Source organism: Lipotes vexillifer, unplaced genomic scaffold (assembly GCF_000442215.2).
Source record: "Lipotes vexillifer unplaced genomic scaffold, Lipotes_vexillifer_v1.1 scaffold914, whole genome shotgun sequence".
NCBI classification, from domain to species: Eukaryota; Metazoa; Chordata; class Mammalia; order Artiodactyla; family Lipotidae; genus Lipotes; species Lipotes vexillifer.
The window spans coordinates 2,963,504-2,985,121 of record NW_006780388.1 but is presented as its reverse complement, the minus strand read 5'-3'; the positions used below and the strand labels follow the sequence as shown (position 1 = coordinate 2,985,121).

Here is a 21,618-nt window from a genome sequence, read left to right as displayed (position 1 = left end):
CAGGAATGCTCAGGGCCTAGAACCTGAGGGGAGAGCCCTGAGTGCAGCTGAGAGGTGGGACACATCCTCTGGGCCAGTGCCCAGTGGGGCCCTCACCCTGCCCCGCTTCCTTCCTCATCCTGTAGAGTGAAGTCAGAGGCCATCATTGCCCACCGTGAACCCAAAGAAGAGGTGGAGGATGTAAGCAGCTATCTCTGTACAGAATTGGTATATTCCACTATTAACATGTGGGCATGGGGGGTGGGCCGTGTGGGCGGGCTTCCCGGGGATGTGCTAGTTCTTCTGGGTCTCTGGCTCCTGCTTACCCCTCCTGTGCGATGACTGCACCCAGCAGCAGCCCCACCACCCCACTGCCCCGGTGACTTTGTACGGTCAGAACCAGCCCCCTCTCTGCGGGATGCCCCCTCACCTAGGTCCTAGCAGATGTGGATTGCACTGTCACAAGTGGGGTCTCCCTGCTTACCGGCCCAACTGCTGCCCCCCAGACAGAACAGTTTGAGTACCTGAGGCCCTCAGATGCCTCAACTGTCCTCACAAACCCCCGGAGATGCATGGAATGTTCTGAGGAAAGCCCTAGGAGTGGCTGTAGGGAAGGGTTTGTAAGGGTCTTTACCCTTCCCAGATCCTCTCCAGAATAGGGGCCCCAGCCTAGCAACCTGGCCGCCTTCCTTACAGAGAGAGCAGGCATGGGTCTTTTAAGCCAAGGTGAAGTTTGGACGCCGACCTCACCACTCATCCACTGTTATTTTGGGGGTTGTGGGATGCACGTAACAGGATGCCGATCCCATAGCAGTCACTTGGGAAACTAGCTGTTCACCTTGCTCATCCTGCGCAGCCCCTCACCTCCAAATACTATAGGAAAAACAAAGCCGCACGTGTATTAGGCAGCTGCGGCTCCTCAAGGCCCTCCCACTCGGGCATGGAGGGCACCCGATTGGTGCCTTGATCTCCTGGTGGGGGGCCTGGGATTGCTGATGCTCCTGTGACCTCCGACTGCCAGCTGGTGGGGGCACGAGGGGAGGGCAGCCCAGGGCAGGGCTGCGTAAGGAGACAGTCGTGCCAGGGACAGCAGATCCCATGCAGATCCGCCGGTACAAGTGTCCAGCTCCGAGGCAGTGACCAGGGTCCTGCTCGCCAGACCTTCCCCAGAACCTTTCTTCCTGCTATGCCACCGTGGGCCAGTCCCACCTGTTAGCATTGACGGGTGGCATTTGGGATTGCCAGGGTGTCTGGGAGCTTGTAGGAAAACACACTGTGTGTGTCGTACCCCTCGAGTGTGTCATGTGACCTTCTGGAAAGAAGGGGGGCCCTTTCGGGGTGGTGGCTCCTGTTCCTGTGCCCACCCCTCCCCACCGCGTTTGCCTGAAGCTCTGTGGGAAAGTGCCCTCGGGTGCGCCCACTCCCGGAGGCGGCCCCTCGCTGGCTGAGCAGCGGCACTCTCCCCGCAGGACAAAATCCCCATGGCGCAGCGCCGCCGCTTCACGCGTGTGGAGATGGCCCGCGTGCTCATGGAGCGCAACCAGTACAAGGAGCGGCTGATGGAGCTGCAGGAGGCCGTGCGGTGGACTGAGATGATCAGGTGGGCCTCCCGGCTCCTGTGGGCTCCAGAAGACACGCTCCCATCTCCATCTGTGAGCTGTGGTCACTCTAGGAGGTCCTGGGGATGGGATTGAGGCTGACCACCCCTACACCTCCCTCTCTTCCGGGAGAATTAAGGGTGTCGGGTCATCCCTGGTGGAAGCCTGCAGGGGGCCAGCAGAACTGGGCCTCTGGTGCAGCCCTGGCCAGTGGATGTACCTGGTTTGTTGGGGCCAGTGCACCGGGGTCTCTCTAGGAAGTTACGGGTGACTCGCCTGGGACCCCCTCTTGTCTGATGCTCCAGTCCGTGTGTCCATGGGGAGGGTCCCAAGCAAGGGAGGCAAGAGGGGCCCGGTGAGAGGGGGGCTTGGTTGGACTGGGTGGGCATGGCTGAGTGGGGCCTCTCCCCTGCAGAGCATCCCGAGAGCACCCATCTGTCCAGGAGAAGAAGAAGTCCACCATCTGGCAATTGTGAGTTGGGGGCACTGGGAGGTCACTGGCAGTGGCCGCTGGGGAGGTCTCCCCTCAGGCCACCCCTCACCCCCTATGCTTCGGCTGACAGCTTCAGCCGCCTCTTCAGCTCCTCCTCAAGCCCCCCTCCAGCCAAGCGGTCCTACCCCTCCGTGAACATCCATTACAAGTCACCCACCACGGCCGGCTTCAGTCAGCGCCGCAGCCACGCCATGTGCCAGATCTCCACCGGCAGCCGGCCCCTGGAGTTCTTCCCAGATGAGTGAGTTTCCCAGGCCTGCCCTGCCCTTCCCCGCTGGCCTGCACATGGGGAGTCCCTGTGTCCCAGGGCCCCTCCCCTCCAGGCTCTGAAGCAGGACCGGTTTCCACCTTGCTGCTCTGGCGGCTGTGCTCAGGGGATGGGGTCCGTAGTGGGAAGGACACTGACCAGGCATCAGGGGTCACGACCTCTCCGTGCACACCGTGTTTACCCTTCCACCCCCAGTGGGAGCATTGGATGTCCCTCAGCAGAGGCTGCGCTCCCCCACAGTCCCTCCTCTTAGTCCCAGAGGCCTGTGCCTTGCTCCTCGGGTGACCCCTAGCAGGCAGCCCGCAGCCATTTCAGGTGCCACCAGGGCTGTGGGTCCCTGCCAGCTGGCCCAGGGCAGCGGCTGGATGTGGCCTCCAAGCCTAGAGCTGGGGAGAGCCCCCTGCCGTCAGATGGGCACCCGGCAGGGACGGTCCAGGTCCAGGAGGGAGAGCTCCAGGGCGGCAGGCGTGCTCCCTGCAGACGCAGTAACCTGCCCTTCCTCTGCCAGCGACTGCACATCCTCTGCAAGGCGGGAGCAGAAGCGTGAGCAGTACCGCCAGGTGCGCGAGCACGTGCGCAATGACGACGGGCGGCTGCAGGCCTGTGGCTGGAGCCTACCAGCCAAGTACAAGCAGGTGCTGGGTGCAGGGCAGCATGGGGGGCACCGCAGGCAGGGAGCCCCTGGGGAGCCCCATACGCGCCCAGGGCCCCAAATCCAAAACCTGGAGGACCGGATAGTGGACTGCAGCCCCACACATGTGAGCCGGCCAGGCCTGGCGCCCACAGCGCCCCTCTGCCTTGTTCCTGCAGCTGAGTCCCAACGGGGGCCAGGAGGACACCCGCATGAAGAACGTGCCGGTCCCCGTGTACTGCCGCCCTCTGGTGGAGAAGGACCCGACCATGAAGGTGAGCCCCGCGGAAGGCGCGAGGCTGGGAGAGGTCCCCCTGCCCCAGAAGCCCATGAGGCCAGACCTCACGGCCCTGTCCTCCCAGCTGTGGTGTGCCGCGGGCGTCAACCTGAGCGGCTGGAAACTGAGTGAGGATGACCCCGGGAATGGAGTCAAGCCTGTGCCAGGCCGCGACCCTCTGACCTGCGACCGGGAAGTAGAAGGAGAGACCAAGAGCAACCACGCGTCCCCCGAGAAGAAGAAGGTCAGAGTGGCAGGGCCAGGGCCACCTTCTGCTTCTGCCATCCCGATGGCTCTGCTATGACCAGTCTGGGTGGGAGTGACAGAAACGGAGGACAGCTGGGGACAGTGGCGGGAGACTGGGGTGGCCCGGTCCCCTGCCGGTGGGTGGGGCAGCAAGGAGGAGCGGAGGCTCAGGGCAGCCAGGCTGGAGCAGGTCTGTGCCTGCCCAGGAGCCGTGTGAGGGGCTTAGTGCCTGGAGGCTTCACTTTCTGTCCCGGCTTGATGTGGGGTCCAGTGACTTAACCAGCGGGAGCTCAGCCTTCCTCTGAGGAAGGGAGGCCGTGAGTGCCACGACCTAGGCACAATGTGCAGTTCTGAGTTCTCACCGTCCTGGCGACAAGGGAGGACATTCAGGTCCCCTAAGGCCACGGGTAAGGCTAGATCCTGAGATTCCAAGATCCCCCCCACTCGCCCCCCATTGCTGCTACGGTAGTGAGCGCTCAGGCACCAGCCCGTCCCTGTGCTCGGAAACAGGCAAAGGAGCTCCCCGAGGCGGACGCCACCTCCAGCCGCGTGTGGATCCTCACCAGCACCCTGACCACCAGCAAAGTGGTGATCATCGATGCCAACCAGCCGGGCACCGTCGTGGACCAGTTCACCGTGTGCAATGCCCACGTCCTATGCATCTCCAGCATCCCTGGTGAGTGCTGGGCCCCTGCTGCTGGCCGGGAGTCAATGCGGAGCGTCCAGGGAGGAGCTGTCTGAGCTCTCTGCTTGGTCCTGTTAATGATGCGGGAGGAGACCCCTGTGTGACGCTCACACGGTGACAAGGAGATGGGGTGGCATCACAAACAGCCCCTCCCTTCCCCCTGCACCCTCACCGGGACTGGAGCTCTGGGTAGGGTCCTGTCATGGGGGCTTCTCAGCACGGGGTGACGGGGCTGTGACTCTCCCTCCAGCGGCCAGCGATGGTGACTACCCTCCGGGGGAGATCTTCCTGGACAGCGACGTGAACCCTGAGGACTCTAGTGCAGATGGCGTGCTGGCCGGCATCACCCTGGTGGGCTGTGCCACCCGCTGCAACGTGCCGCGCAGCAACTGCTCCTCCCGTGGGGACACCCCAGTGCTGGACAAAGGCCAGGGTGAGTCCTGGGCCTGAGCCCGGGCGGCCGTCTTCTCTCACCCAGCCAAGCTCACCCCTCCCTTCCACAGGGGAGGTGGCTGCTGTCGCCAATGGGAAGGTCAACCCATCTCAGTCCACGGAGGAGGCCACGGAGGCCACGGAGGTGCCAGACTCTGGGCCCAGTGAGGCAGAGGCAGCTGCGGTGCGGCCTGGGCCCCTCACAGAGCACGTCTTCACCGACCCGGCCCCTGCCCCACCCCCCAGCACCCAGCCTGACAGGTGGGCTCTCTCAGGATGGGGCAGCAGGGGAGGGGGGGTGCGGGGACTGGTAGAGGTGGGCAGGGACAGGCTTCCATGGGCTGCCCTGGAGCTGCCATCCTCCCTGCAGTGAGAACGGGCTGGAGACAGATGTGAGCGGTGTGCAGCCTGAGCCGGAGCCCAGTGGGGACGCCGTGGGGTCCAGCAGCAGTGCTGCACCCACCATGTGGCTGGGAGCCCAGAACGGCTGGTAGGCTGGGCCTTGGGGCCCGGGGTGGAGAGGGTCCCCTGGGCGAGCCCCCACCCACCGTGCCTCCTCCCACAGGCTCTACGTGCACTCGGCTGTGGCCAACTGGAAGAAGTGTCTGCACTCCATCAAGCTGAAGGACTCCGTGCTGAGCCTAGTGTGCGTAACCCCCGCTGGGGGCCGGGGTCAGGAGGGCCGAGGGCAGCAGGCCTGAGCCTGGCTCACCACCTTCCCATTGCAGGCACGTAAAAGGGCGAGTGCTGGTGGCTCTGGCCGATGGGACCCTGGCCATCTTCCACCGAGGTGAAGGTAAGGCCTGGCACGGTGGGTGGGGGAGCAGCATCTGACATCCAGGCAGGGCGTGAACCACCCGCACCGTGAGCAGAGGTGGCCTGGCCAGGCCTGAGCAGGGGTCGCGGGCTCTCTACAGACAGCCAGTGGGACCTGAGCAACTATCACCTGATGGACCTGGGCCACCCACACCACTCCATCCGCTGCATGGCCGTCGTGTATGACCGCGTCTGGTGCGGCTACAAGAACAAGGTGCATGTCATCCAGCCCAAGACGATGCAGATTGAGGCAAGTGCAGGCTGGGGCTTCCACACACGTTCTAATGGACTCTGGTGGGGGCTTCATAGGGTCAAAGGAAATGCACTTAGGGAAGCGACTGATTCATCCAAGGTCATGGGCCAACAAAGGGCAGCTGGGCTGTGAATGCCTGTCTTTCTGGAGCCCACCTGCTGCTTCTCTCTGAAACAAGCAGATCGGTGTCTGAATGGGCCCCCCCGCACCTCCCTCAGGCACTGCTGTGGGGTGGGGCTGGGGTGCTGGGGCTCCTCCTAGGAGCCAGGACCCAAGGGAGCAAAGAGGCCCTAGAAAGGTGCCCATGAGCTGCTTCAGGGACTCTTGGCCATGGCAGCTTCAGGGCCCCCCACCCCGTTGACGGGCTGCCCTGACCCCACAGAAGTCGTTCGACGCCCACCCACGGCGGGAGAGCCAGGTACGGCAACTGGCGTGGATTGGCGACGGGGTGTGGGTGTCCATCCGCCTGGACTCCACGCTGCGGCTCTACCACGCCCACACTCACCAGCACCTGCAGGACGTGGATATTGAGCCCTACGTCAGCAAGATGCTGGGTGAGGGGCCACCCCAGCCGGGCATGTGGGGGCAGGAGGGTCCCCCGAGCCTGCCCTGCTGACCCGCCTCCCCCCACCCCCAGGGACAGGCAAGCTGGGCTTCTCCTTCGTGCGCATCACAGCCCTGCTCATCGCAGGCAACCGCCTCTGGGTGGGCACCGGCAACGGAGTTGTCATCTCCATCCCGCTGACTGAGAGTGAGTGACCCACAGACATCTGTAGAGATGGCCTGGCTGCCACTCACAGGCGCATGTCAGGGTCCCAGGGGCAGGTGCACTCTGCCAGGACAGAGGAGGACGTGGGCTGCCCTATCCGCAGCCCTCCTCAGCCAGTCCCTCCTGTGACTTCTCTTCTCTCTCTTCCATGCTCTGCCCCTCACCTCCCCCAGCTGTGGTCCTGCACCGAGGCCAGCTCCTGGGGCTCCGAGGTAAGTCCAGAGCACCTGCCTCCTGCTCTCAGAAGGAAGCCCCCCACTGTGGACACCCTGGGGGCTGAGGCTGCCCTTGCCCCTCTGACTGGCTCTGGCACCAGGCAGGCCCCACCCTCTGCCCTTGGCTGCTGGAAAACTGGTCCTCCCAGTCAGCAGGTTCAGCCCCTCCGGGACCCTCTCTCTCCAGCCAACAAGTCGTCCCCCACATCTGGGGAGGGGGCCCGCCCAGGAGGCATCATCCACGTGTACGGAGACGACAGCAGTGACAAATCAGCCAGTAGCTTCATCCCTTACTGCTCCATGGCCCAGGCTCAGCTCTGCTTCCACGGGCACCGTGACGCTGTCAAATTCTTTGTCTCCGTGCCAGGTGAGGGGCCGGGCCCCACTCCCCACAGGGCTGCAGCCAAGGCATCCCTTCAGGAGCCTGTTGGGGGGGGGGGCTCTGGCTGCCCCGCTGAGGTCCCTGTGCCCCGATGACAGGGAACGTGTTGGCCACTCTGAACGGCAGCGTGCTCGACAGCCCCTCCGAGAGCCCCGGACCCACTGCCCCCACCGCTGACACCGAGGCCCAGAAGCTGAAGAACGTGCTGGTGCTTAGCGGCGGGGAGGGCTACATTGACTTCCGCATCGGTAAGTGGGTGCCGCTGGGACCCCAGGTGTCCCCGGACAGGGGTGGCCCCTTCATGGCAGCTGTGCTCTCTCCAGGTGACGGAGAAGACGATGAGCCCGAGGAGGGTGCAGGGGATGTGAGCCAGGTGAAGCCCCTGCTGTCCAAGGCCGAGCGCAGCCATATCATCGTGTGGCAGGTGTCCTACACCCCCGAGTGAGGCTGCGGCCTGCCACCACCCCACCCCGCCTGATGCCACCTGCCACGTGTACATACAGCCCCGCCCACCTGCCCACCACCCACCCAGGGGGCAGCCTGCCCGCAGGCAGCCAGGTGCCCGTCCACCCCACTTCTAGCCTCTCAACCTGCAGCTTTCACCTTCGGTCCGGGCCTCCCCATGAGCTGGCAGAGAGCATAGGGTCTGGCTGGGAGCGGGTAGTGGGGTGGCGTCCTGACCAGGGAGGGGCAGAGCCTCTTGGGACACCCTCTCCCCAGCAGCTCCTGGCTGGCACCCAGCCCAAAGCCCTCCAGGCCCGAGGGCACTTCAGGACCAGAGCGAGGCAGAACCCCAGGGTGGGTCGGGCCAGGGAAGCCCCTACAGGTGGCTCCGAGCTCCACCCTGGGCTCCCCACTCCAGTCACTCATTCCCAGGATCTCTCCAGGGAGTCGAGCAGGGACTTCACCCCGCTGAGTCTTCCCACCCTGAGTCCACTTGCCTTTGGCTGCTGCCCATGGGAGTGGGGATCCAACACTCAGGGAGTTGGCCCAGTTGCTAGCCTTCCCTGGGCTCCCCCTCCCCCATCCCTACTGCCCTGGGAACTGGCATGAAAGCATGTAACCAGGCTCCCTGGGGCAGCTGCCTGAGAAGACAGACACACAACCTCATCCCGCTCAAGCCCCATGATCGTCCTGTGTGGCGGGCTTTCACCGGCCCTCACTGACCTGTGTTCCCCTTGACCTTGCTAACTCTCCCTGGGTGAACACCCACCTTGTAGGAGCAGGCCCCTTGAGTCCCACCCCTCCCGGAAGCCCCTAGGGTGGAATTTCTCAGGCTGCCAGGGCAGGCCCAAGCCTCAGGAAGAAGGGGAGGCCCCTGGTCTCTCCCAGGGTCAGTCCTTGGATGTAGGCTCAGCCTCAGGGTGATGGGGAAAGGTGTGCTCCAGGGCCTGCCTCCTGTGCAGTCTCCAAGGAGCCCAGCTCCCAAGACACGCTACTAAGTGCCTAGGGATAAGCGGTGTGGCCTGCTCCCTTGAGGGCATCTGATGATAGGCCACCGAGCAGAGGCCCAAGAATTAAGGACAGGAGCCGCCTCCAGCCGGCTCTCGGCGATGGCGCGTGCCCGCTTTGAGGGGCACCGCCCTGGACTGCCAACTCCCCCACCTGGCCAGGCCTTATTCCTGTTCCTCGAGGCACCGATCAGGGCAGCCCCAGGCACTGCTGCCCACCCACCTCCCACCAGAGAAGCACAGATCTTGGGCAGCCATCCCACGAGCCCAGCTGGCCACCGCTGCAGCCACCAGCAGCTGCAAGGCTTCTCCCCACCACCCTGCCACTCTCCACTGTGATGTACGTCAAGTCCCTTGTCTGTCCTCACAGGGCCTGAAGTGACTCGGGGGTTAGCTGGGTGGGTGCAACTGGGTGACACGATTCTCCTCAGGCTTTGGCCCTGCAAGTGAACCTACATATCTGCTCTGTAAGTAATAAACGTCTTAACATCATGCTTCTGTGTCCCTGAGCCCAAACCAACTCGAGCACAAAAGTTTTCCTCAATTTATTATAAAAAAAAAGTGCTGGGACAAGCCAAGTACTAGGGTGGCACCCTGCTGCATTCCAGACGTGCTGGGCCTCCTGAGAACCTCAGCCCCGACAGGAAGGCCTGTCGCAACCAGAGCTCCGCACGCGTGCACCACCTGCCCTCCTGTGCCCCCTGCCACAGGAAGGGTATTCTGAGCTCCTAGGGATTGGGCCCACACGTGTGCACACCTCCGGGGCCTGGAGGATGTGGAATCACCCACAGCCCACTGCAGACGGGCACATCTGCCCGACCGGCTACTCGTACAGCCAGTGCCCGGCGCTGTCCTCCCAGCACAGGAGCTCGTCTGCGCGGAACCAGAGCTCTATCTCGCGGCGGGCGCTCTCTACCGAGTCGCTGCCGTGAATCACGTTCCTGTGCAGGAGAGGCGCGGGTGAGCGCAGGCCTGGAGCAGACAGCTCGGGCAGAGAGCCCCGCGCAGCCCGGTTCGGGAAGTTGGAACCGGCCTTACTTGCCGACCTCGATGCAGAAATCGCCACGGATGGTGCCGGGCGTGGCGTCGGCCGGGTTCGTGGCCCCGATGAGCGCCCGCGAAGCGCGCACAACGTCCAGACCCTGCCACACCTGCAGACGGGGTACGGGGTCAGCACGGGGCCAGCGCGCCGCCCTCCCGCCAGCCAGCACTCACCATGGCCACCACCGGCCCGGAGCCCATGTACTTGACCAGGCGCCCGTAGAAAGGGCGCTCACGCAGCTCGGCGTAGTGCTGGCGCAGCAGCTCCTCCGACGCCTGGGGAGGGAGGGGGGAAGGGACGCGTGCTCCTGGGACCCCCATCCCCCACGCGCGGGGACCCCGTCTCCCCCTGCACCCCACCCCGCCGCGCTCCCCACGCCCGGGGACCCCTCCCCAACACCCCCGTCCCGCTCCCCACGCCTGGGGACCCCGGCCCTCACCAGCACCAGCTTCAGCGCCACCAGCTTGTAGCCCTTCCTCTCGAAGCGCCGAACGATCTCGCCCACGAGCCGCCGCTGCACGCCGTCGGGCTTCACGGCCAGGAAGGTGCGCTCGTGCACGCCGGTGTACGCTGTGGGAACCGCCGGAGTCGGGGCGCATCAGACCCGGCCGCACCCCCTACCCGCCCCGCCCGGCCCGCGCCGCTCACCCGCCGGGAAGAGGTTGGCGAAGATGGTCAGCACCAGGCAGATCATGATGGCGGCAACAGGGCTCGGGCGGCTCGAGGGCCGGGGCGGGGGAGACGCGCGGGCCGGGGCGGGGCCTGTGCTTAAAGCCGCCTGGTCGCCGGGCGCCGCCACCTCGGTGGACGCGGAGAGGGGGTGACTGTCGTTCACGCCGACGCCGGGATCTCTGCGGCCGCGCCTGTGACTCCCGAATCCCCTCGGGTCTCCCCACCACCGGGCGCCTGCGCGGAACTCCTCTCACCACCCGGCCGTAAGCAGCAGTGTCAGCCTGCTCCTCCCCCACAGACCTGCCAACAGCCCGCTTTGGTACCCCAAACTCAAAGAAGCCACAACCCAGGGCTGCTTCATGTGCCTTTATTCGCGTTCAGTTTCTACCTGGGTCCCGGCAGATGCAACAGGTCATAGGGAGGGAAGCCAGCGTGGAAGTGACAGGAGCCAGCAGCGGGGCTCCAAACCTGCGGGCCCTGCTGCTCCCGGCTTTCCCCCAGCAGCCACCTCCTAAGAGGCCCCCTCAGTCAGATCTGAGTGTTGGGGCAGCGGGGACAGAGGAAAGACACAAGGTGCAAGGTCTGACCCCACCCTTTTCCAAGAAAATGTAGAACCTCAACAAGTCACGGGGAGGTAGGATCCAAGCTCCCAGGGGGCTGATTCAGGTGTAACCGAAAATGGTGGCCACTGCCTTGCACCCTTGCGGCAGCCTGCCCGCTCTGGCATTTTAGACTGCAGTGCCCTTGGTCTTTCTCTTCGACTCCTGGTTCTCAGGATAGTCCCAGGGATCAATGCGTATCCTCTTCAGATTGAGCATGGGCTCCTCCGTGCTGGTGTCTCCATTTCTCTGTCGCTCTGCTAGAATCATTGCGCGGAGGAGCGGCGGGTAGGGCACAGTGCGCAGAGTGTCCTCCGGCGCCGGCGTGAAAGCGGTGAAGGCCTCCTCCTCGTGCTTGGGCACCAGCCGCCAGTCGTGGTACATGACCTGTTCTATCTCCCGAGCCTCACTCTCCGTCTTTCCTGGGGAAAGAAGAACGAGGCTTCTTGCACACACGTTGGCGGAACAATCTGTTGCCGGCAGCCTCCCCACCGGTTTGGACGCCTTACCTTTGAAGGTCAGGACGCCCCAGGCCTTCCCGTGGTCCAAGTTCTGCAAAGCAAGTTGGAAGGAGATCAGCTCAGAAAGCTCGCTTGCCCAGGGATCGGGCGACAGGATATCCCGTCCCACAAAGTCGCGCGCAGGGGAGACAGTGGTGCCCCGCGGTGCCGGGAGCTGAGGGTGGGCACCGTGCACACACCTGCGCCGTGTAGTCGGGCCGGACCCGCGTGAGGCGCCAGTAGCACGGCTCGTCGTGCTGCCACAGCCAGGACTTGCGCGTGACAAGGCGGCCCAGGCCGAAGAGCGGGAGGCGGCCAAGCAACTGCAGGAGGCGGCTCTCGCGGCGCACGTCGGCCCAGGCTCGCGCGGGCAGCTTGCGGCCCGAGTGCGGCCGCGTCAGCGTCTCGTAGTCCAGGGCGTAGCGCTCCGAATCGCGCGGCCGCTCCCGCTGCTCGCGCAGGGCCCGCACGCGGCGGGCCAGCTCGGCGATCAGCCGCGGCCTTACCTTCTTCCGCGCCATGGCCGGGCAGCCTCCGCGCTCTGGCCGGAAGATGCCACCGCGCGCCGCGGGGCGCGCCCGACGCCGGAAGCGGCGGGTGTCCCCAGCAAAGGCGTCCGGGCGCTGCCGGAAGGGGAGAAGAGGCCGGGCGGGCCATGGCGAGGGCTGGGTCTGGGAGGGCTGGTGGCTCGCGCCGGTGCCGGGGATAGCTGCAGCCCCCGACCTGGGAGATCTCGGACTCGGACATCCAGGGCCCCGCGGGCGAGGAGGCCGCCGCCAGGGTCCGGGACCCGGCGGAGGAGCGCAGGGCGGCGGCCGAGGTGCTGCGGCCCGAGCAAGCCGTGCAGCGCCTGGCGGTGCTCGTGGACCCAGGTGCGGGCGGGCGCGGGCAGCGGCCCGGGGTGGGGAGCTCGGCCTCGGGGAGCTTGTTTATCTGCGCTCTGGGAGCCGGACGGGAATCAGTATGTTGGTAACACGCTGTGCAGGCTGTGGGGCTGCTGTCCCCACCCAAGTAGTGTCCTGTCGTGGGGGAAAGGAGTGACAGCTGACTGTCCCTCTGCCCCATCCAGCCATTCTGGAAGATGCCGGTGCCGACATCCTGATGGAGGCTCTGGACGCCCTGAGCTGTGAGTACCGCGTGGAGCCCGAGCGCCCTGCATGGAGCCTCAGGTGGAGCAGAGTGAAGCCAGACCCTTGCTCCCTCAGTGTGAGTGTCCTGGGTTTACGGAATGCAGCCCTGGGTTGGGTGTTTTATGTGACAAAGCTCTTTTGAGAGGCAGCTGCAGCAATTGTGCACGTTTTACATACCAGTAAACTGAGAACAGGGAACGCTGAGTGAGTGATGCACAGGCCACTCTTGGTAAGTTGCGGGCTGGGATCCAGAGCCTGAACGCAGCTGCTGCTGATTGATGCTCCATCCCATCCAGGCTGTGGCCACAGGTGTTGCTGCCTGGCAGACCTGCGCTGCTTTTAGTCTCAGTGGAAGGTGGGACGCTGGGTTTCTGTAGAACAGTCCGGGAAGAACCTGCGCAAGCCTCAGGACTCCTGGGGTGCCCAGGCCATGGCCCAGGGTGCACGAGGCCAAGGGTGGGCAACAGTGCCCTGTATGTTCCCGCAGGTGCCTCCTGAGGTGTGGGCTGCGGATGAGCAGGACCGGCTGCTGCTGCTGGAGCCTGAGAAGTTTCTGCAGGGCGTTGTCCAGCTGACCCAGGTGCGGGAGGGAGGGAGAAAGGAGTAATCCCTGACCACAGATCGTGAGGGGTTGAGTTCCCTATTTTGGATGTTGTGGGTGAGATGGGGGAAGCCAGCCGGGCTCTTGGCCTGGGAGCAGGTGGGAGCCACGACTGCTTCTTGAGGGTAGAAGCCAGGATAAGGAGGGTTCTCTTGAGAACTGAGTCAGAAGTCAGGTGGTAAACTGCTGAGAGGGGGCCTGGGGACTAGGGCTGCAGGCTGGCTGTGCAGTCCACCTTGTGACACCCAATGGCTCAGCTGCCGCCTGGCGGGAGAAATAGGGATTGCTCAGCTGATGTTTGCACCAGAGTGTCATTAGGTTAGACCCTCTGCCAGGTCCCAGAGTTCAAGGTTCTCCGTTTATCAAGCACCTGTGTATGTCAAGCAAGTGCCAGGCTGGGGTGCAGAGGTGGACCAGGAATGGGGAGGAGGGTTGAGTCCAACTCTTCTAGGAGCCTGGGGTGTGCCCAGGTTCTTTCATAGATCTTCTTGATCATGTGGGAGGCATAGAGCTGGTTTTCTAAAGAGAGCTGATTGGGCAGAGGAGTCCACCCCTGTTTCCTCCCAGCACCGCGGGGTTGTTCTTGGGCTCACTCCCCTGCTTCCTGCAAACTGGTGGTGGCCGGTGGGCCCCGCCTGCCGCAGCCCCCGAGGAACAGGTATGGTAAACCTTCTTGGCTTGCAGACATGTGGCCCAACCTGTTTTGTGCCCTGGATCAGTCCTGAGAGCCCTGCCTGCCTCCACTTGGCTATCATTGGGCTGATGTTTACCTGTGGTACCAATCACCCTAACACCCTTAGCCAGCCTGCCTGGGATGGGAGAGTTCGGGCAAAAGGCAGGGGTGGCCCTGGGGGCTGGTGTCACAGCTAACCCTCTCTCTTGGGTGGGCTCTAGGGGCAGGAGGAGAACTCATGGAGGGTGGGGAGCCAGAGGGACGGTCACCTCTGCATAGGTCTTACCAGTCCAGCACCCAGGAGACATGGCAGCCAGAGCGTCTAGTGGTGGCTCGTGCCTAGGTGGCAGTTGGCTGGCCCGAAGTGGAGGAGGTGAGGACAGTTGGGTTGGGCCAGATGGTTGGCATAGGCTCTGGCCCTTGGGCTGCTTTCTGAGACCCAGCAGGGGCTGGTTTGGCACGTGGGTGGCACGTGGGGTTGGTCTCAGCTGGGTGTCCCCCATGGGAACCCTCTGACCCACACCCACGGGCTCATCTCTTTCTCACGCCCTGGTGCTCCTGCAGCTCTGGGCAAACGTGGATGTGCTATTGGTGGCCTCCTGGCAGGAGCTGACTTAGCATGTGTGTGCCTTCACCAAGGCCCTCACCCAGCGTCCCTTCAAGTGTGTGACCCTCACCCTGCTGGGGGCTGCAGCGGGAGGGATGGGAGTGCTGGGCGGGTGGCACCTCTCTGGCCTCTAGAGCAGAGGGGGCTGAGGGTTTTTTTGAGCTGGGGGCAGGGCGCTCAGGAGAGGTGATGTAGAGTCTAGGCACTTCCCTGCATCCTCCCCTTCCCAGGCAGTCCCGGGAGTCTGGGGCCTTTTCCTTCTGCACCACCGTGCGCTGGGCAGCAGCCGAGAAGAGTGGCAAGAGATGGCACCGGCCTGCGGGGGAGCCTGGTGGCAGCAGATCAGGCAGTTCAACTGCGTCAGCTCGGCTGTGGCCAATGCTGTTGTTGCCACCTTCCCTTCCCCCTGCCTTCTGCAACAGGTGGGCCCCCCGCCCCCCAACCAGACTCCCAGATATGGAGGCCAGTTCCCCCAAGGCCTGCCCCGCCCATCCCCATGCCCGCCCTAGGTGTATGTGGCCTGTGGCATGGAGCAGGGGCGCCTAGCCCTCCTGGCTGACCTCCCTGTGAGGATGGGCAAGGGTGTGCGGCCCCATAGGTTGGGACCTGACCTCTCCCGCTGCATCTGCCTCTTCCTGACGACCACCATCCCCGACCTCCCGCTGGACCTGGGCTCCTGACCACGCCTGTGGTACCCGACGGGCCCTTCTCCCACCTACTGGCAGGACTGAATTCAGCCCGCCCAGGGAACAGACTAGAAACCACGAGCGGTGGTGTGTGGGAGCAAGAAACCCAGTATGACCTGCACCGGAGCTCTCAGGCAGGTGTGACCCTAAGATGGGGGTGCAGGAAGGGCAGCAGAGAAAGTTCTTGCATAACTGGGATGGGCAGAAGAGGAAATTCTTTCTCTCCAGGAGATGCCAAGCCAGCTGGAAGGTCTGGAGAAGATAAGGGCAGGGCTCATATGCCCTGGGCCCTGTACACACTGGCAGAGGGGCTGCTAGCCAGCTACGACAGGCAGGAAGGGCTGGGCAGCACCTCAGGGCCCCACAGGGCAAACGCTGGTCACCTGGAGGCTGCGGGGGTGGGGGAGGTGGGCACCTTCAGAAAGGAGAAGTATTAAGACAAGGTCTTGAGGGAGAAAAGAGAACCAGGCCGTGACTCCTCAAGGGTGTTGTGACCCTCCCCCTAACAGGAGAAAAGCTGTGGACACCTGTGAGCCCCAGGCGTCAGTCCAACCCCTTTCATTCCATAGGTATGTAAGCATCAGACATAAACTCTAAGTTTATTACAGTCGTTTTCAGTCTCAAGACGAGAGGAACAGCAGCTGACAACATGCAAAGCAAGTTAAGAAAAACCCAAGGCCGGCGGCGACAGCAGGAAGAGCCGACCTCTCACAAAGCCGTCCTCCTCACAGGCAGCAGACCAGCCTCCCAGGCCTGCAGCCCGAGTCCAGACATGCTGGGGCAGCAGCTCCCCCAGAGACTCTGAGAAGGAAAGTGGCTGCTCCCACACCCGGCACAGGAAGCAGACAGACTAGGAAGTCCGGGTCTCCGGATCACAGGGATAATGGCCCCAGAGCCCCTGTAGCAAGGCCTCTCCCAGCCTCGGGTGGCAGGGGGGCAGCCGAGACAAACCTTGGTTCAGTCCTCCCTCTCCTGTTGCCCTGGGGGGTGGTCGAAAGGGAGAAACAGAGAAAACGCCATCCCAGCTGTAGAAGGCAATTTTCACTGGGAAACAAGCTAGGTCCTTCGGCAGCGCTTCCTCTGGCAGCGCCGGGTCTCGGGGCTGCTGGGATTGGCCATGGGCGAGGGCGTGGGGGGCTTGCGGTGGCCGCAGCTCATGCTCAGGACCCAGCCCAGCTTGTGGTGCAGCACCTGCTTGAGGCCGGGCGGCAGGGGCAGGCCCTCAAGCGTGTCCCCAGAGTCAGGCCGCAGCTGGCGCAGGCGGTAGCAGCACAGGTACTGCAGGGAGGTGATGCTGGCACAGGAGCGGATCACCTTCATGCTGCTCTTGGCCGCCGTGGAGCACACCATCGGGTAGAACCTCTTGTTCTGCAGCTTGGTGGCTGCCACTCCTGGGGGTGGGGAGGTGGCACAGCCTGAACCCTAAGCTCAGGCTCTCCTAAGGGGACGAAGGATGCTGGGATTTCCACCTACCCCCCGGCCTTGCCCGGTTCTGGGGACCCTGAGACCTCAGGGATGCAAGGATGGCCTTGCAAGGATGGCCTTTCAGGGCCCTCAACCTCACCAGGAGCTCAGTGGCAGCCACACTCTGCGGGCACGTGTCAGTCACCTCCTCACCTATGCACTTCCTGTTCTTAAAAAAGGTCAGCGTCCCATGCCAGGTATCCAGGTGCACACCAATGATGGAGCCCTGGCCGAACCGGGAGGAGAAGCTCGTCTTGTCGCCCTTGTGGTGGAGGAGGCCTGGGGACAGCAGGGTCGGGGTGAGCCCTGCAGCCTCGGGGCCCCCCAGCCCCGCCCACCCTGGGGGCCCCACGCACCCGTGTAGGAGAGGCCCCAGCTGTCCTCGTCCCGGCCAAGCAGGCTGCAGAACGTGTGGTGGTACTTGTCCAGGTCCACGTCCGATGTCCCGATGCCCACCATCTGGAAACAGCAGAACTGGCAGAGGGGGCTGGGGACCAAGGTGCCCGGCACCCCTTCCCCAACCCTGCCGGCCACTTACCATGTCAGTGCCATAGACGGGCGAGGTCATCTTGATCTCCCAGAAGTGCTGGCCCTCCCCCAGCTCCTTGGTACCCCGGATGGCCGCTGTGCCACAGCTGTACTCCATGTGGAAGTTGACCTTCCGGTTGTCACAGCTCAGCAGGGTGGCCGAGGACTTATTCAGGTCATCCCAGACCCAGTCAAAATCTGCGAGAGAAGAGGCCCAGGCTTGGCAGGCTCCCCGCCAGCCCAGAGGTCCGCCCACCCGCCGCAGGCCCCCACACTCACACTCATCCTCCTCCCCGCAGCGGCAGTCCCTGCCCCGGTGGGCGGCGTGCAGACTGCCACAGAAGGCCTCACTCTGACTGTCACAGTCGCAGAAGGACTCCCCAGTCACAGGCACGGCACTGGGGATGGATGACGGCAGAGATGCATACTCGGGGTCGGAATCTGAGTCGCTGTGCTGAGGGGAAAGGACCAGCTGTTCCCGCCTCTTGCCCTCCGCCGGCCCAACCGACCCCTTCCCCCAACTGCTCTGCCACCCACCCCAGGCCCACTGGTGAACGGCTGGACGCCCCAAGGAAGGGATCTGGGGCTTTGGCCTCAAAGGGCCTCCTCAGGTCTCAAGGGCTCAGCCAGCCAGCCACAGTGACCCTGGACACCTCTTCTGGCTCAGGAGCTGCAAGGGGGCCTCCTTGCCAATGGCCTACCACGCCGGTGGCTTCCTGGGAGTGGAGTAGAGGGCCCCGGAGGCCTAGCCACTAATAAGCCCCAAGACAGGGCTGCATGCTTAGTCATCGTTGGCCAGAGAACATCTAGATTGTGATAAACGGGAGCATGACAGCAAAGTCCGTTGCTGACCTAATGAAGGCACCTGGTCTCCCCGTGGCAGCAGCTGGGTTCCAGGGGGCCAATGGCCATGGCAGGGCCTGCGTACCTGTCTCAGGCCGTGGCCCCCTTGTCTGTGCAAGGGTGTGCTCTCAACCCCCATCACAGGACCCTGACGAGCAAGCCCCATGGTCTCAGGCTGCAGCAGGAAAACAGTCAGTTGGGCCTTGGCCCTCTGCGTGTGGCTCTCATTCCTCACAGAATGGACTCCAAGCCTTGAGGGCCTGATCTTGGCCCAGGGTCCAGACGCTAAGGCTGAGCTGGTCTGGTTCCGGGGACCAGCTGACCCACAGACCCTCCTGGAGGCCAGCGAGGGTGCCTCTGTACACCTTGTTCCTGTTCTGGAGCCACGTGGGCCCCTCAAGACACCCACCCAGGCTCTGACATCTGGCCGACCAGTGAGGGCCTGGAGTCTCAGGCCCCAGGGGTGCAGGCAGCCTCTGCATGCCTGCTCTCTGAGCCCTCCCAGCTTTGCCTGGGGTCCTGGTGGGGCTCTGGCCGCCACCCTCACTCTCCTGGCCTCTGGGTGCTGCTCTGGCCCCCCCGGAAATGCCCTCTGCACAGTGGTCTGGGTGACCTATTCAGACCTGGGAATCCTGCTGCCCTGAGAACAAAGCCCACAAACTTACTCTCATCAGAGAATATAAGACCCCCTCCTTGCCCAGCCTCCTCCTCTGCCCTGTCCACCCCTGTCCCCATGGGGCAGGAGTGGGGGTCTGTTTGTCCCTGGATGGCTTTTGGATACCACTTCAAAGAAGCTCTTTCAGCCTCTCAGGCTGCATCCTCTTCCTTCTCCTCTTCCTTTCTTGTAGGCTTCCCTGACGCTCTCCTGGGTCCTGCTCACCTGCCTCCTCCCACCGGAACTGAGTTCCTTTATTATTACACTCAGCCCCAAGTGCCACACAGGAGCTCTGGGAACCGATGGCAGAGACAGCTCAGGGAGCGAGGAGGCTGAGCCCCAGTTGGAGACAGACGCCAGCAAGGACAGTGGCAGCAGGCCCAAAGCACCCTGCTCACAGGGAAGAGCGATCCCCCACCAGCCAAGGCAGGCCCACTGCTGCCAGAGGAGACAATCCCTTCCCACTGAGTCAGGAGCCAGGGGCACAGACCTGAGCACTGCTGGCCTCAGGGGTCACACTGCTTGGCACCCAGCACACAACCCCCTGTGTAGAGGGCAGACCCGGCCCCACCGCAAGCTGTAAGGAAAGCTTAGAGCAGCGGAGACAGGGACGTGTGTTCAGCCTTCAAAGGTGCTGGGGTGACACGCTCTCTCCATCCACACGTGCACACAAGTACTCTGGGCCCATTAGGTGACCGGATGAGCCACAGGTGTGTATCAGACACCGCACCCCCAGCCCCTGGATGCCTCCCACATCCCACAGCCATGAGCCAGAGAGGCAGAGACAGACAGGAGAAAAGACTGCTCCAGGCCACGTGGTCAGTGGAAGCTGGAGGCGGGACAGGAATGCAGGCCGAGGCCTCTCGCTGGCCCAGGCAGGGAGCTAAGGGAGGCCCCAGGAAGGGGACCCAGGATGTCGCCTCCGATTCTGCCCCAAGCCCTGGTGCTTCCACGGGACTCAGCTGCCCTCACTGAGGGCTGGGGAGGATAGGCACCTGTCCCCATGCAGACACCTGGCTGAGCCAGGGCACTCAGGCAGGGGGGCTGTGACAGCAGAACCAAGTCACCCAAAGATCACCCTGAAAACAACAGAGGTGACTCAGGGCAGAGCCAAAGACCAGCTCTGGTCTGAGAGGTTCAGGAAACTGACTTGTGAAGCCCTCCCCACATGCCCCCCACGGCAGGCACAGAGGCCACACAGCCCCGCCACCCCACCCCTGTGGTGGAAGTCAGCGTGGTGAGGCTCTGGTTGCAAACCTCTCAGGTCCATCAGGAACCTGTACTGCAGACAGACAGCTGAGCCGCCCTCCTCACGGCCTCTGTATTCCTGGGCCTTGCAGAGCTCAGGGTCCTGAGCACAGGAGGGCTCAGGAATGTTGGTCTTTAAAGATCAAAATTCTTATTTTTAGATGCATATACACAAACGTTGAGTACAGACTTCAACAGGCAGAGAAAACGTCCAGAAGGTTGCACACAGAGGTAACAACAGCTACCCTCGAAAAGCGGTTGGGTAAATGAAATGGAGAAGTTTTCGTTAAATGAACTGACCAAAGTACCCACTGACACCCTCTTCAAAGAAAAAAGTCTACAGAGGAACATAGTATATGCCTTGAGGTCCTGCTACCCAGGGCCACGTGTGTCCTTAACCAGTGTGAAGAGCCTGGGGGAGCAGAAGCAGAGTGCACGCAGGGGACGGTTCGCCAAGCCTGGCCCTGTTTTCTGCCCTCAGAGGCATCTTTCTCTTTCAGTCTCAGTTCAGGCAATATTTAGTCCAGCCATGCCCACCTCACCCACTGGAACCTACCTGCCCATCAGAGTCGTAGCCCCAGTTGGTGGACCCTGCCAGAGCCACGGCCCGGGCATCCGCATCTCGGCGAGCTGCACTCAGGACAAAATGCCACGCTCTGCTGCTCCGTGGGCGCCTGGCCATGGTGGGCAGGATCTGGAAGAAGGCACAAGGTCTGAGCAGAGAAAGACATATGACACACCGGTAGGTCCCCCAGCACCCCCTGCACATGGCCCCCAGACTGTGCCAGCCCACCCAGGGTCCGGAACTCTCTTCACAAGCTCATACCTCACTCCCGTGTCCAAATACCTTGATGAAACCCAGGTAGAGAGTGTGGAATGCCATCCTGACATCCACGACTCTCAAATGCCTAGCTCAGCCCCTCTCCAAGCTCGGCCTCAGGATTGCAAGTGTCCCTCCTGCACATCCCTCAAGCATCTCAAACCTTGCCTGCTCCTCCTCCATTCTCCATTTTGACAAACGGCCTCCGAGTTCCTCATGCCAGACACACAGCAGTCATCCCCAACACTTCTTTCCTCCCTCCCACCACGGCCTCGCAGCCCTCCGTGCCCCACACCGTCTCCGAAACATGTCCTGAATCCCTCTCCACCCGTGCTGCCACCTTGCCTGCCCCACCCGCACACAACTCGTCTTCGCTCTGGCTCCTCCCACTTCACTCACTACAACCGAGCTTTTTTTGAAATACAAATCTTAAAATTTTAAGTTAACGAGTTTTTAACTCCTCAGGGCTTGCCACTGTTCTTAGAATAAAATGCAATATCCTACAAAGCCTACAAGTTCCGGCCCTGTTCCGGCTGGTAGCTCTTTACAGCCCTTTGCCCACAACGCTTTCCCCACAACGCTTTCCCCTCCCCTCTTTGGCTCTCAACTTCCATGCCCGACTTACAGTAATAAGTCGCCCTCTCTGATCATATACTTCCCGGCTCTGCCCTGGTTTGAAATCCCCAGGAGGGCCCTGCCACGACCCCGAGGGGTGGCAGTGAATTAGCGCAGGCAGAGCTTTTGAGGGATAGGAGCCCGTCTGCAGACCAGGGTTGGTTACTGGAACTGGCCACAGTGGGCCCGGCCTAACCCTCCTCGCCCGCCACCGCCGCAGCAACAGTAAGCGCCAGGCCGTGCACGCGCAATGCACGGCCCCGAGACTGACCCCGCTGCAGGAGGGGCTGCTTCCCCATCAGGCATCTCACTGTCTCAGGATCGGTGGGGTTGCGGGGTTCCTCCCGCCCGCCGCCCCGCCCGGCCTGCGGCGCAGCGCCTAGCCAGCCTCGCCCGGCCCTGCCGCTGCCGATGCCGCCGCAGGAACAAAGGCGCGCCGG

General features: G+C 63.2%; 5 protein-coding genes across 7 annotated transcripts in view; 2 read left to right on the top strand and 3 right to left on the bottom strand.

Annotated features, from left to right (window-relative positions):
• Window positions 1-8,988, top strand: part of MAPK8IP3 (mitogen-activated protein kinase 8 interacting protein 3) — a 47,595-nt gene extending 38,607 nt beyond the window's left edge. Inside the window, exons 12-31 of one of the 2 annotated variants that reach the window (XM_007453574.1) lie at window positions 126-207; window positions 1,449-1,579; window positions 1,993-2,049; window positions 2,141-2,311; window positions 2,847-2,973; window positions 3,149-3,244; window positions 3,332-3,490; window positions 4,003-4,168; window positions 4,428-4,610; window positions 4,681-4,870; window positions 4,980-5,099; window positions 5,175-5,255; window positions 5,338-5,405; window positions 5,527-5,675; window positions 6,061-6,232; window positions 6,316-6,429; window positions 6,621-6,659; window positions 6,850-7,029; window positions 7,143-7,292; window positions 7,368-8,988. In XM_007453574.1, coding sequence (XP_007453636.1) covers window positions 126-207; window positions 1,449-1,579; window positions 1,993-2,049; window positions 2,141-2,311; window positions 2,847-2,973; window positions 3,149-3,244; window positions 3,332-3,490; window positions 4,003-4,168; window positions 4,428-4,610; window positions 4,681-4,870; window positions 4,980-5,099; window positions 5,175-5,255; window positions 5,338-5,405; window positions 5,527-5,675; window positions 6,061-6,232; window positions 6,316-6,429; window positions 6,621-6,659; window positions 6,850-7,029; window positions 7,143-7,292; window positions 7,368-7,489 — 2,557 coding nt within the window. In that variant the 3' untranslated portion in view covers window positions 7,490-8,988. The remainder of the gene's footprint in view (window positions 1-125; window positions 208-1,448; window positions 1,580-1,992; window positions 2,050-2,140; window positions 2,312-2,846; window positions 2,974-3,148; window positions 3,245-3,331; window positions 3,491-4,002; window positions 4,169-4,427; window positions 4,611-4,680; window positions 4,871-4,979; window positions 5,100-5,174; window positions 5,256-5,337; window positions 5,406-5,526; window positions 5,676-6,060; window positions 6,233-6,315; window positions 6,430-6,620; window positions 6,660-6,849; window positions 7,030-7,142; window positions 7,293-7,367) is intronic. The other variant, XM_007453573.1, reaches the window with a different exon arrangement.
• Window positions 8,989-9,318: 330 nt separating this feature from the next.
• On the bottom strand, window positions 9,319-10,349 carry NME3 (NME/NM23 nucleoside diphosphate kinase 3). Its single transcript, XM_007453572.1, has 5 exons — window positions 10,186-10,349; window positions 9,977-10,107; window positions 9,711-9,812; window positions 9,534-9,646; window positions 9,319-9,436 (listed from the first exon to the last, which is right to left on the bottom strand). Exons 1-5 carry the CDS (start codon window positions 10,229-10,231, stop codon window positions 9,319-9,321), a joined length of 510 nt encoding a protein of 169 aa, XP_007453634.1. The 5' UTR covers window positions 10,232-10,349.
• Window positions 10,350-10,899: 550 nt separating this feature from the next.
• MRPS34 (mitochondrial ribosomal protein S34) lies at window positions 10,900-11,834 on the bottom strand. Its single transcript, XM_007453571.1, has 3 exons — window positions 11,509-11,834; window positions 11,318-11,360; window positions 10,900-11,230 (listed from the first exon to the last, which is right to left on the bottom strand). The coding sequence occupies exons 1-3, from the start codon at window positions 11,827-11,829 to the stop codon at window positions 10,938-10,940; spliced, it is 657 nt and encodes a 218-aa protein (XP_007453633.1). The 5' UTR covers window positions 11,830-11,834; the 3' UTR covers window positions 10,900-10,937.
• On the top strand, window positions 11,828-14,999 carry EME2 (essential meiotic structure-specific endonuclease subunit 2). Its single transcript, XM_007453670.1, is given in 12 exon segments — window positions 11,828-11,905; window positions 12,018-12,180; window positions 12,378-12,514; window positions 12,926-13,018; window positions 13,724-13,796; window positions 13,799-13,814; window positions 13,992-14,085; window positions 14,259-14,374; window positions 14,550-14,613; window positions 14,615-14,641; window positions 14,643-14,741; window positions 14,829-14,999. Coding segments are annotated over 12 exon segments (1,131 nt in total).
• An 822-nt stretch (window positions 15,000-15,821) lies between these two features.
• Window positions 15,822-21,618, bottom strand: part of SPSB3 (splA/ryanodine receptor domain and SOCS box containing 3) — a 5,955-nt gene continuing 158 nt past the window's right edge. Inside the window, exons 1-7 of one of the 2 annotated variants that reach the window (XM_007453569.1) lie at window positions 20,570-20,626; window positions 20,300-20,437; window positions 17,277-17,451; window positions 17,008-17,195; window positions 16,826-16,928; window positions 16,623-16,748; window positions 16,062-16,396 (exon numbers count right to left, since the gene is read on the bottom strand). In XM_007453569.1, the coding sequence (XP_007453631.1) occupies window positions 16,062-16,396; window positions 16,623-16,748; window positions 16,826-16,928; window positions 17,008-17,195; window positions 17,277-17,451; window positions 20,300-20,437; window positions 20,570-20,626 (1,122 nt within the window). Of the gene's footprint in view, window positions 16,397-16,622; window positions 16,749-16,825; window positions 16,929-17,007; window positions 17,196-17,276; window positions 17,452-20,299; window positions 20,438-20,569; window positions 20,627-21,618 lie in introns of those variants that run through there. The other variant, XM_007453570.1, reaches the window with a different exon arrangement.